At 34.4% G+C, this 13795-nt stretch overlaps 1 protein-coding gene across 3 annotated transcripts; it reads right to left on the bottom strand.

The window, feature by feature from the left end:
• Nucleotides 1–5824: 5824 nt before the first annotated feature.
• On the bottom strand, nucleotides 5825–11580 carry LOC132278663 (aspartic proteinase A2-like). Of its 3 annotated transcripts, none has more exons than XM_059780618.1 (14): nucleotides 11228–11580; nucleotides 10243–10609; nucleotides 10024–10084; nucleotides 9803–9897; nucleotides 9601–9713; nucleotides 9249–9417; nucleotides 9103–9142; nucleotides 8222–8286; nucleotides 8031–8144; nucleotides 7861–7928; nucleotides 7622–7778; nucleotides 7404–7523; nucleotides 6863–6951; nucleotides 5825–6132 (listed from the first exon to the last, which is right to left on the bottom strand). In XM_059780618.1, the coding sequence occupies exons 2-14, from the start codon at nucleotides 10600–10602 to the stop codon at nucleotides 6048–6050; spliced, it is 1536 nt and encodes a 511-aa protein (XP_059636601.1). In that variant the 5' UTR covers nucleotides 10603–10609; nucleotides 11228–11580; the 3' UTR covers nucleotides 5825–6047. The 3 variants fall into 3 exon arrangements, with proteins under 3 accessions (XP_059636601.1, XP_059636525.1, XP_059636682.1); XM_059780542.1 differs by having other exon boundaries at nucleotides 10243–10613; nucleotides 11228–11579; XM_059780699.1 differs by having other exon boundaries at nucleotides 7861–7925; nucleotides 10243–10613; nucleotides 11228–11577.
• Nucleotides 11581–13795: the final 2215 nt, after the last annotated feature.

Here is a 13795-nt window from a genome sequence, read left to right on the forward strand (position 1 = left end):
AACGGCAATCTAAAAGACAAACTTGCGACCTTAAATACCAGCGAACCTCTAAATAAAAATCTAAATACTAATCTTACTCAACTCGCACAACACTTGTACCTCACAAGTCATACACCATATACATCACCTCACGTCCTATGACATCTAATCGACTTTGTTCACATAAAAGGAACCCATGACTCACACACCATACCCTACTAGTCCATCATCCCAAGAGTCCACTCACTATACCGAGGGAACACAACACAGTCTCTCACCCATGCAAGAAAATGAGGACTTCCGTCCTGAAAGACACCTAAGATTATACCCTATCATCATCACCAGTCTCTAGGGGAAAAGGCTCCTAATGGAACAACGCGTCCAAAATAAACCAAACTCAAAAGATAGTACTATTCACATCACCCCTGCTTACAACGCTAATACCTTTCCCAATCATAAGTGATAACTCATAGAATTAATACAACCTAGAAAAACACATGCCATACAAATACATACTAGAAACATTGCACCTAGTCATCTATGCATAGATAGGTTAAGTAAATAGCATATAGCAAATAGCAGTAATAATGGATGACATACTCATAGGTCACTTAAGCTAAGCATAATACACATATAACACATAACCATGCGTAGTACTTAGCACAAAATCATACTTGTCATGTAACAAAATTCATAACCTTAACACGTAGGTGATAATTCTCATGCTCAATTAATTGTCATCTTAACACATATAGCATACTTACACAACAATAAACAACTTAGCAAATAAACACATAATCGGGTAAGCAACTTAATTAATAAATACCTCATCATTTCAGTATGCTTTAAAAGTTTTAACCATGGCATTATTTCATAACTATTATCATTTATCATGAAATAATCAAGTATGTTTTAACACAACAAGTAATTAACACATAAGCATACAATGCTAACCATCCAAGTTTCGACTCCCAGCTAGGTCAACCCTACTTGTCGTCCTTAGGTTTTTGAACCTAAGGCTATGATACCAAGTTTGTAACAACCTGAACCTAGGGGTCCGAATCGCTAATTGGGTCATTATCCAAACCCAAAGACACACTAGGGGTAAAACGGTTATTTTAAAATAATTATGGATAATCTATCCTTAAGCTAGTCAAATGAAGTTTATAGTGATTATCTTAGTCATTCCATGACATTCGAGAGGTTCTACGGTTATTGGTTATGATTGTCCAAAAGTGCCCATACTCAGTTCAAGGGGATTCCTAACACTGTCTCACTAAAACAACTATATCTCTTATCACTAATGGAATTTGAATATTAGGTTGGTTTCATTGGAAAGCTGACTCAAAAACCTTGAGAATGGACTTAAGAATGGCCCCATTTGGAATAGAAACGAAGAAGTTATTACCGCTTGAAGTTAGGTGATCCAAGCTGACAAACTGTGAAAGTCAAAAAGTACACTGGGGAACTAAAACCGGCTCCAGATTTCTTGAACCAATTCAACATGGGCACAGTTCCCAAACGTGAACCAATTACACCTTTGAACCGGTTCTAGAAGACCAGAATCCTGAAAATGCCCAGAAAAGCCTAAAATTAAGCACTTGTGCACATGATCGAGCACCCCCTTAATCCTTTGGTGACCTTATTTAAAGTCTAAACCTGTCTCAAACAATACATTTGACAGTGAATAAAACATAATTAGGCATCCTTACATTCATATAAATCATAAATGAGTCCATTACATCATTTAAAGTTAAACAAGTCCGTAAAATGTCAAAATATGGCCTTAAGGCCTTATATGGATTTCGAAATCATAATTAGACCACGAGATATAAGAGGATGGTCTCAGAAACATTTCTACCCATGGAATAGATACAAAAATGACACCTAATATAATTTACAACAAAAAGGTAATATACACATCAAGCACAAAAGAAGTCCAAGTCTCTTTCAACCCCACTAAGCTTGTAGTGGATTGTTGTTTGCCACTTCCTTTATGTGTCCTGAAAAATGTAGAGGAATGAACACAAGCCCCAGTAGAAATTGCCTAAATGGCATCTCCTAAAATTAAGTAGGCGAAACGTATGCTTAGATATATCAATTAATAGAGTAGGAGAATGGAGATTATGTCGGGATCACACATCATAAATAATTAACAAGTAATCTAATATCAACCATTTGAAATAACGAAATGCATGAAATGGCTTATGCAATGCATTCCACACACACACACTCTCACACACCCAATCCACATACCTAAAAGGTATTAACTAGCCGGACTTTGGTACCTCCGCCGTCCCTTGGGAGAATTTGCTAGTCGTTCCTAGCAAAAGGTGACTCCCAACTACCATTTGGGGCCCGAGGTAGCTAAATTACTCACGTGTACTTCCCGTGTCCCTATTAACTAGTTAGCACCGTCGGCAAATGAGTACCCCTCCAACTACTAGGCTTTTTTTAAAACCTTTCCTCAAAACTTCTTCAAAACTTTTCCAATTCACATCACCAAAATTTCCCTCACAACACACCCAATACTCAATGCCAATGCAACAATATTAATGCTATGCTCACAATAGTCCACAAACTTCAATAGTCATCATTGTCCACTTATAGCCGTAATTTTACCTCCACATAAATTGTTACACAATCATCAAATTATGAATATACATGGCATTGACAATGATACAATTATTCTACAAGTAAACTTATGATCATCAAAGCCACAATAGCACAAGTTTTACAATTTAACCTTCACATTGGCAATTTCTACTACACATTGCATACTTGGCATTCATTTTAAGAATACTAGAAATGTCAATTTAACATCAAGTAACATATTTCCTTGCAATTAGTCACATAGTCATTTAACAATTGTAATTTCTCATCACATATCCACCATTTAGCACATAACAACTAACGATTTGACATACATCATCAAATTCATAAAGCCCCAACATGCTACCACAAAATTGACATCAAATTGGCATGTAAAAATTAGGGAAAACATAAATTCAACTACAAAATTAGAGGAATATGCAAGTTAGACAACTCTACCTCAAAATGGAACAACCAAACAAGCCCATAGATTAAGCCAAATTCAAAATTCTCCTAAACCCTAGCAATATGGGTGGCAAATGGAAGCTTTCCCCGAGCTCTCCAACATCTCCTTCTTGATCATCTCTAAATTCCCACTCTAAACCCCTCATAACTAAGCTTTAATCTATGGAGATATATATATGTTTAGATGTAGAAATATAAAGAGAGAGAAAAGGAGAAAGATAGAAAGGGAAAGGGAATTGCCAAAAATGAAGGGGAAATGGATGGGTTGGCTTATCTTGCCAACTTATGAATGGTTCCCATTGGGTCACATGTCAAGCTACCAATGAATATAACTTTTGGCTAAATTACTAACATACCTTCTTCCTTCTATAACATTGCCCACAAAACCCCTAAAATATCTCTTCTAAAACATAGATAAAGATATATATACATGTGGGTGAAATTCCAATAGCATTTTTCAATAAAAATGGTAAAATCGGGAGAAGTTCTCGAGTCCGGAAATTGTCCCGACTTCCAAAAAATTATAAAACTGATTCCATCAACTTAATTGACTTAAAATAATTATAATACACTTATAGGCTCTTGGCTCGAGAAAATGACTAAAATGACCCTCGAGGCCCGCGTGGCACCCAAAACGATGTAATAAAAAAAATAAATTCGAAAAAAATTTAAAAATACCTGAAAAATGGAAAATGGAAAAATGGGAAATATTACATGCCGCTGGAGTTAAATTGGTTGAACGGTCGTAGGTGATGCTGGTTAGGATGAGAGCTAGGGAATCTGGGTTATTGTTGTTGATGTGGTTCTTATTGGGTTTGTGGTTGTTGTCTCTGGTTTGCTAGGCTAGAGGTGAAGAAAATGGTGCTGATCCTGCGTTGATGGTGCCAAAGGGTGATTGGTATCACCAGGATGGGTCTGTGCACAGAGAGATTGGAGGAGAGAGAAGATGGCTTATGTGTGAAGTATTTGGCTGATATGGATATTCCTTTCCCTTTCCTGGTATGTTGGGGTTCGTTTGGCTACAAAAATAGTCAACACGTGGTCAAAGGGTAGCATAGTCATTTAACACCTCAAGAGTACTCTGACCCTGCCAAAAATTGACATTTGGGGAACAAGTGAAATGCTAAACCACTCATTCAAATATAAGTGAAATTTAAAACCAAAATCGATCTTCATTTAGCTAAAGTATAACCTAACCTCAAGGGGTATGAGTGTAATTTATCCATTTTATGACTATGTAATAATTTTTCAAAGTAAAAAAGGGCAAAAGTGAAATTAAAATTTTAAAACAAAAACACCCTTCGTGGTGTTATTATTATTTATTCCAAACTACTAATATTGATTATAAAGGCTCTAAAATAAAAGAGTGCAAAAAGGTTCTTAATATTGGAATACAAGTGTTCCTTAAATGAGTATTTGAGTGTTGTAATGCTCCATAATTCTTTCTTTTAAGAGTGAAATACAAAGAACACTCATATAGTTTAATATTAGAAACTTTTTGAAGCACTTTGTCCAAGAACATTATAAAACACTTTTGCTATATTTCGGAGCATCAAATTGGCAGTTTAGCTTTTTAAATCGAAAGAAATTTAGTTAAAATTTAGACTTAAATTTGTTGGAAAATATATGCTTCAGAAGATATTTAAGATATAACTAAACTTATACTAATATGCCATGAGATAATTAATAATATGCTAAAAAATAATTAATTAAATATTCAACTCGATATTTAATTAAACATGCAAATTAAAGTAATAAAATAATAATAATAAATAAATAATCTGGATAGAGGCTAGTATTGAATTCTGTGTCCTTAAGCTAATTTACGTCCCGTATGGTGCTGACAAACTCTACGGCGCTTGTCTCCCAGGATACAACGGTTTACATCCACCAGTAGCAGCACTACAAACTCGTGGATATGATGAACCTCCTCCATGTAATACTCTCTCTGACTCAAAAATGCATCTATACTATATAAATGCTAAATTGGGTGCAATTTGAAACAAATGGTTTAGATCAATCTTAATATGGCTCGATGAAATTGGATTGGGGTCTAAGTAGCTTAGACCACTTGACCTATGGTTTGAACCCACTTGGGTTGGGTTCAAGTTTAGAGAGGGAAAGAGAAGAAAATTAATTGAACCAATTGCAAATGGCAGCCTAAGGAGGTATTTATAGAAATAGAAGTGCTTTTTCGAATTGAGTGTGTCTCTTTAACACTGAACACATCCATTGCAATAGGTTGCAATGGTTCACATGGTGTCTTTTCACCACTAGACACATCCACTCCAAAAGCTTGCAATGGTTCATATTTAATAGGTTATGTTAATTGTACCTTTTCAACCAACACATCCATTCATGCATGTATTATAATCCAATGCATCATTTCAGTTTATTAACCGTTTCTAACCAATTCTCAACCACATTAAACATTAAGAATATGTTAAAAAATCGGTATAGGTCGTGTTAAATAACCCGAATATTCGATTTTGCATGCAACCTTTACACTAAGATATTCAAGTTGTAGTCTAACATGATACACATAGGCACCTAACTATAAATTAGTTGTAGACAAGTTTCATTCACACTTGAAACACTAGTTTCTAACAAAATTTAATTCAATCTCAAATTCCAAACACCGATTTAGTGCTCCGAAAGCAACATTAAATTATGTGTTACAACAACACTCAAATACTCATTTTTACTTTCTGTTTCATGATTAGCTACAAGCTAGAGCAGTTTTAAGAACTCACTTCATTTCTTACTCCAATGCATTTTTACTCTCGAGAAAATTGAAAAACATGTGCATCTCCTTGTATTGTATAGCATGCATTTTTATTCCATAGATATATAAATTACCTTTACATTAACAAAGCCCTAATAATCGACATTCAACTAAAAAATATTACATACACATACTTGTGAGACTGACTGTCCCAGCAGATTACCATGTTTTTTTACAATTAACATAGCCTTGGCTTATTGACTAGAACAAGAGAATTGAATGGGTTCTAAGCACTTTTTGCAAACCCTAATTGGAGATTACCAAAGTCGAATATTGTGTGGTATGCTCCAAGAAACATATCTCCAAGAACCCTGCATCCAACAACACTCATGTATATCATAAACTATAGATTTGTTCATACGCATGCACTTGCAGTCTCAAATTGCAAAAAGAAAATTAAAGTTGCATATGCAGTGGTGAATCCAGTGGTTTTACATTGAGAGGGAGGCAGGTAGCAGCATTAAGAAACTTCTACCTTAAAAAAAATTCTTTAAAATAGTTTAATGATTTATACTACAAAAGTTCATAACTTTTTATATTAAAGTAGTTTGAAAAATTAAACATTAGGAGCACCAGTCACCATCATAAGTTTTAACTTCTAAAATATATACATACCTTATTTCCTTCTTATAATAGTATAAGGCTTTGAAAAATAAATTATTGGGACATTTACTATTAACTTTTTATGATAGAGGTGACTGTTTAGGTTAATTTTCTTCAAAGAAAATATGAAACCATAAATAAATTCTCAAAATACATACGAATAAATTATTTAAGTATGTATTATCATATTTGTTACGAAAAGGAAAATAATTTAACTTGGCACAGGGACATTTTCAAAATAAAAGATCTTAAACTGAGGTAGATTCACAAATAAAAGAATTTTGAACTAGGAGATACTATAAGAATGAAAGGCTTATGCACGGGTCATTAGAGGTTACTAACAAGTTTTGGGGGGTAAGAGTAATAACTTCATAGACCTCCATATATGGTTAATCCATACACTAATCAAGGTCAGGACAACAAAATAGAATGACATACCAGAGGGGGCCTTGTGGGGAATGCACATCCAAAGCAACGAACCCGCTAAAGCAGATGCTAGAACAGTTTTCTTCAATTTTCATAATATACTAGAAGAATGCCACAAACAGAAAAATATTAATTTCGAAAACAATAAAATGCTTCTAAGGATTCACAAACTTGAAAAGCTTTGCTATTTTTCCCTTTTTTAAAAAATAAAAAGAAATAATTGACCAAAGTTTCCATTCCAGGTTTCTAATGAAATTTTGCCTCTTGTTATTCTAAGTAGCAAGCATATCTGAGCAATTTTAAGTTAGCTAGCACACAACAATGAAAAAACAGAGCCCATATGGCTTGATAATTTTGTTTCACAACAGCAGGCAGATCGTCGTTGTGAAAACCAGAAAAAGCAGTCTAGTGTCAACCTATTGTTTTCGTTGGTTGAAACCTTAATTCCTCCATCATTGCAAAGAGACAACGATTCGCTGCCATGCTTGCTTCTTCTGAATAAATTATATGAAAACATAAATGCTGAAGGAACAGGTTGTCGAGAAAAGCACACCTGTTCTGGAGAGAGGGGAAACGATTTATTTCCAATCGTGAATGAAACATATGGCATGGTATCAATTTTATCACAATTGATAAACGATCTTCCTCTAGGATTCGGGACCCTCTCACACAGCTTCAATCAGTAAGGAGGAGAATTGTTAGTGCAAGTAACCATAGTATCTGAACAAAGATCGAATAAATATGTTCGATTGTTAGACAAAATAGTATCACCTCATTAACAAATTTGAATACTTTTTCCTTGGCTTTCTGTTGTTTAAGCTCTACTTGGATCCAAAAAACAGTCATCTCACAGAAAGCACAGAAAGCATTCTCATCAACTGATAAACCCCTTGTATTTTGACTTTCCACATTTGTTTCAATACCAGCACTATATATAGATTCATTCATGTTACTAGGATCAAGATTAAACATTCAAATGAGACCATCTACCAAAAGAAATACAGCCTCACCTTACATACTGAGTTCCATTATATACACATAGTCCGATCTCCACACATATTTTTTCAGGTTGTAACTGCTGGCAGGAGAAGCAAAATGTCAGAAATATTTCTTCATTTGCTCACAAAAAAAAAAAAATTGATATTATTGTTAAGAAAAAATAGAAGGAAAATTAACAAACCCCTGATATTAAATAATCCCATATCAAATTGCCATACTTAGAAACAACATTTTTGCATTCCAAGCTCACAACTCCATCTGCTCCAATGGCATGGTTGATTTGAGTCACAATGGTCTGAAATAGGGCTAGCAAAAATTGATTAGAAGAATAGTCAGTTAAGAAGAAGAAGATTTTAAGGCGTGAATGCATACAGTTGGACCAGCAATAAAGGATGTCCCTGAATCCACTATGGCAGCACAGCCACCCAGACAAAGACCTGAAAATATTTTGTGAATGTGTGAGAAAAAAAAAAAAAACAATAGCCTTTTCCCAACTACTTGGAGTTGGCTACATGAATCCTATTATTGCATTCCAATTTAACTAAGGCCATAACCTCTGTCAACCACATGTTATCGTATCTTTCCTTACTAACTCTACTCGCATTAACTTTGGTCTTCACTTCCCATAGCATTACCTTCTGGTGAAGGATTTAAATATTTATGTTACACTTTCTCTAATGGCTTAAGCTTTTAGAGTAGATGGTGGTTTATATCGTATCACAATAGGCAAAGTCCTGTGTTCAAACCACACTATCACCCTGGTAATAAAAATTGATATACATGTGTTGGATCAAAAGAAGGCCACGTGTGAAGGGGCGGGTTGAAGGATTTTAAAAAATAAAAATAAAAGCTAGGTGACTTTGAATGGTTTTGTATGAAGTAAAACGTTGAAGCTCAATGTAGAATTCATAAATAGAGCTTGAGTGAGCTCCATCTTTCTCTTCCTCACTTCTTCCCCTTAATATTCCGTAGTCAAACAGATCAAAATTTTCTAACTTCTCACTCTCATCTTCTATTATATTCTCCTCTCCTCTTTATTTTCTCTTCGTTCTTTCAGTAAATAACCAATTTTTTTTTTTTTTTAGTAAGTGAATGTCTGAGATCATTCACTAGCAAGCGAGGAAAACTACTACTGATTACGCAGCCCTTACATAACATTCCCAAAAGTACATATTATCTTTCAAAGTAAAAGAAAATATATATATATGAAAGGATAAAATAATAAAAACCATGTGGATTAAAAATCTAATCACCTGTTGAATTGTCTTCAATAAGAATATCTCCCACCTCAATCTGAAAAAGGTTAATGGGTATGATGTTAAGTAGCAACTCCTTTGGAAAAATAAATGAGAGAAATAAACCAAATAATACAACAACAAAATTTCCAAATCTCATACACCTGCCAGTAACCATTTCGAGTGAGTGGAACATAAGTGTGATCACCCCTAAAGTGCCTCCAATCAATGCCACCAAATACAATTTCACCTCCCACCTTTGACTTTGGATCTCGATTAAGCCAGAAAGAGAAGAGTTTCCGGCTCACAAGACCTTGTTGCACCATATTATACCTGTGATCATAATACAATTTTGTTTCAAGCAATCCAAAGCAAGAAGGATATATCCAAAACAGAGAAAGATCCTTTTTATCTTCTCAGTCATGCAGTAGTACACTAAATAATCAAATTATGCCAAAACTATACAAAAAGACTAGGTAACGTAAAATTTATAGTAAGATGATGAAAGATCTATACCACACTGGCGTAACATTCCAAACAGCAATGTCTTGAAACCCAAGTCCCAGTATTCCATCGAACTGTGCCAACAAAAAACTAAAAAATCCTTCCTTCGTAATCTCAGCAAACACCTGAAGGATTACAAATGTCATGAACCCACTGCTGGCATGATACAAATACATAAGGAATATAAACTCAATACAAACAAGCACGCGCGCACCTGATCTTTGATGACAATGTCCCCAACTTTCATATTATCTTGGCTGAAGAAGCCATACACTGATCTGGAACCATAATGAATTTTGCAAGATCTGCCTATATCAGAATGGAACAGAAACCTCTTTACGATTACAACAAAAATGTCTTCAAGAATATTATATAGAGCCACGTATTGCTCATGAAAAGATCAAAGGGTACTTAAAAGTCGCACAGGCAATTTACCAATTCTTGTATATGTTTGGGACAGCCTTGACCTGTACTTAGAATGCATATAGCAAGAAATCTGCAAGGAGTTATGCTCTAAAATTAAATCTATATACCAAAAGAGCGTTTCAACAATTTGTATTTACAGTAGAACTTGCAGAAAAGTATCATTTGGAAGAACTGAATCCATTTTTTTTAAAGAGCATTTCAACAAGCTGTATTCACAGTAGAACTTACAGAAAGGTAGCATTTTGAAGATGGGACCCAAAGATTGGAACTGCCAGTGTCAAAGATGACAGAGAAGTACTGTGGGGGTGAACCAACACCAATCTCTCCGTAATATTGGGTGTCAAGATAATTCTTGAGATACACAACTCTGTCTTTTGGATCATCCAAATTTCTAGTGATATTTCCTAGACCTTTGGCATAGGTAACCTCTCCTCTGGTGATTCTTGCAGCATTTATACTGTTGAGGTTCAAAGTCCTCCTCTTTAGACCAATTCTCACTAACCCATCAGAGGAAACATTAAAAGCGAAGGTCCATGTCGAGTCCAATAAGCAGAGTGCGAAGAGGAGAAATTTTATTGCCATCCACATTAGTTCTCTGGCTTCGTTACAAAACACATAATTTCAGAAGAAATGGAATATGAGTATTACAAACAAACAGAAAACTTAACCAAACCAAATGTAGAGGCCTGATATAATCAATCTTGTGTAATTTCTATTAAGGCCTCTCTCACTCATTTTCACAAACAGTTTGCATGAGTTCCTCAAGCATCAAAAAAACCACAGGCACCAACAAAAAAAAAAAAAAAAAACAGATTAATACAATTTCTAAATATAGTTGTACGTCTAATTAAGTGATTCCTTTTCCATGCCATTTAATACATTTTTTACATTACAATTTCCTATTTCCAAATATATATATAAAGCACAAAGAGGCTGTTACATAGAAAACTGTCATGGATATATGATTAAGAAGTACTGTTACATAGAGCCATAGAGGTTAGAGAAACAATAAATTGTCAATGCACAAAAGATAATAACATTATAAAGTTTGCAATGCCATCATCATCATGTCGTTAATTAAAATGAGCATGCAATAATATATAACAATATGGTTATTGATGGTTTAATCGTGCATGTTTTGATAACTACGAGTAATATATATATATGTATTATGATGATGCATATGCATGGTGATGAAGAAGAAGAGTCATACCTTACTAATTGCTACTACTAGTAAGTAGTATTCTTCCTTTAACACAGTAGGAGCGAGAGAGAGGTCCCTTTTATGTGGTTTCAGTTTTGATGTAGTACGTACGTCCGTACACAACATATATATAATGCAACCAACGTCCGTCCGGTAGTAACTATTAACCATTTTCAGTTAAGGAAACCACCGCGCAATTTCCCGAATGTTATATGGGTACGAAAAAGTCCGGGAAATACATATGCTCATAAGCATATACTGTATATATATAGAGAGACAGAGAGATGGAGGGAGAGTTTCCTATAACTTTTCCTTCACGGTAGAATCATATATATATGTAGAGAGAGAGAGAGATGAAGGGAGAGTTTCCTATAACTTTTCCTTTACAGTAGAATATACATAAAGCAGACATGATTTTCGCGCGAAAATATCCCATCCATTATAAACATCAAGACAAAACATGTGTTTGTTTTCATAGTAGCAAAAATTCTTTTATAATTATTCTTAAAGAAATAGTTATATGCGATCTTTGAAAGTGTGTTTCTATTTGGATTTTACCTTGTAGCCTACTTGGTAGAATGCCAGGGTATGCCCCTGTTGACTCTCCTGCTTTGCTAGCATATATATATATATATATATATATTAGTGTTTTCTATTTTTTATTTTATATATTTGTATTTTTTTTTTGTCTTTTTCCCCTTTTAATTTAAGAAGATAGATTTAAATATGTATTTCGATCCCACCAAAAAAAAAAAAAAAAATTACCGGAAAGATACATGGGGATAGAATATTTCAGAATTACATTTTCATTTCGATTGAATTAAATAAAATAACTATAAATACATCAAGAATTATTATTAACGTCTAAAATAACTTCCAAACTCTTATTTTAAAATATCAAAATATCATTTTTAAAATGGTATAATTCCAAAATACCAAAATAGATAATTAAGAATTAGTTTAAACTAGCAAATACAAATTAGATAGTAAATAATAACAACTTAAAAAATCAACCGATTCTTAAAAGTTCATTTGAAAAACTCCTTTGCAATAATACAAGACATTAAGTAAGCAGTGCTAGGTTAAATTACACTAACCTTTCCCAAGGTTTGGACAAATTACATATAGATAGAGTGCTTAACTTTTATTACTTTGAACTTGTAATGTTTATGATTTATATCAGGTGCCGAGAGTGAGAGAGATAAAAGAGGCTAGAAAGTGACCTCTTCGCCTTTTAGAAAGATAAATGGGAAGTGGGTCCCACAAAAAAAAAATCAACCTTTTTTATTATATATATATATATATATATATATATATATATATTGTGGTGGAAAAAAAAATTTAAAAAGGTTGAATTTTTTTTTATGGGACCCACGGGGGGATTTCTTTTTTTTCTTTTTCTTTCAATTAAGTTTTCAAACTTGATTTCTTCCACCAATTGGAATTTGATAAAACTAAAGCACTTGTTTGTCACATGACTAGCAATATCTATCAATTAAGTTTTCAAACTTGATTTCTTTCACCAATTGGAATTTGATAGAACTAAAGCACTTGTTTGTCACATGACTTGCAATATAAAATTGATGGGCGATAATACCCTTACAAATGTTAAAGGACAATAATACCTTTATTATCCACAACTAAACACTGCCAAATACCCAAACCCTTTCTCTCTCTGGCTCGACTAAACCATCTCTCTCAGTCGTCAGCGGCAACGCTAGCAAGACGTCCCACCATCAAACCATACCCACAAAACCCATTGTCACCACCCACCGCCACCCTCATCAACCACGGCATTCCCTAAAAACTAAAAAATTCATAACCACACATGATCAAACCCACTGCCACCACTCTACTCCCGCCACAACCATCGCTGCTACCTCACACATATATACACACACAAACACACACATATATATGTTCTGCTCCTGAACCCCAACAACCTCGATGCCTTTACTCCTACATGTCACGGCCCGTGTATCTTTTCGTGCTTGATACAGTTCCAGCGAGCTTAGTCAAGCACAGCAGTTCCCGCAATTGGGATAAAACGTGTTGGTGTCAATGGTAATTGGGGTTGTGGTTGTGGTTACACACTGCGTTTAGGGTTACATCTCTCTCACTCTCTGTGCATATATATATATATTCGTGCCCTAGACTAAGTCTGTGTCTCCTCTCTATATGCCTATAAATTATACATTTATACACATCTATAAATGTATCTGTACCTCTTCCCCTCTTTGTGATTAACCAGGTTTTCATGAGAATTTTTCCAAACATTGATATACAAACATAAGAAATCAAAGAAATCATCCCTTTGATTCCTTCAAATCATAAGAAATCGCCCCCAAAACCACTTCAATTCAGTACCAAAAAGTGACATTGCTCCAACCCCTATTCTCAGCAGACATTTTTCGGAGAAAATATATACAGTGAAAGAGAAGAGGTTAGACATAGATTCAAGAGAGTGTGCATGTGGAGAAGAAGAAAATAGTAGAATCACACCGGGGTGTCGTTATGCCAAGAGCCTTCACAGACTCCAATTGCCTTATATTTCTTCAACTACCCCTCTACGTCTCT

This window comes from Cornus florida, unplaced genomic scaffold (genome assembly GCF_030987335.1).
Source record: "Cornus florida cultivar Cherokee Brave unplaced genomic scaffold, ASM3098733v1 CherokeeBrave_3.0.0_Hap2_Chr01, whole genome shotgun sequence".
Lineage (NCBI taxonomy): Eukaryota > Viridiplantae > Streptophyta > Magnoliopsida > Cornales > Cornaceae > Cornus > Cornus florida.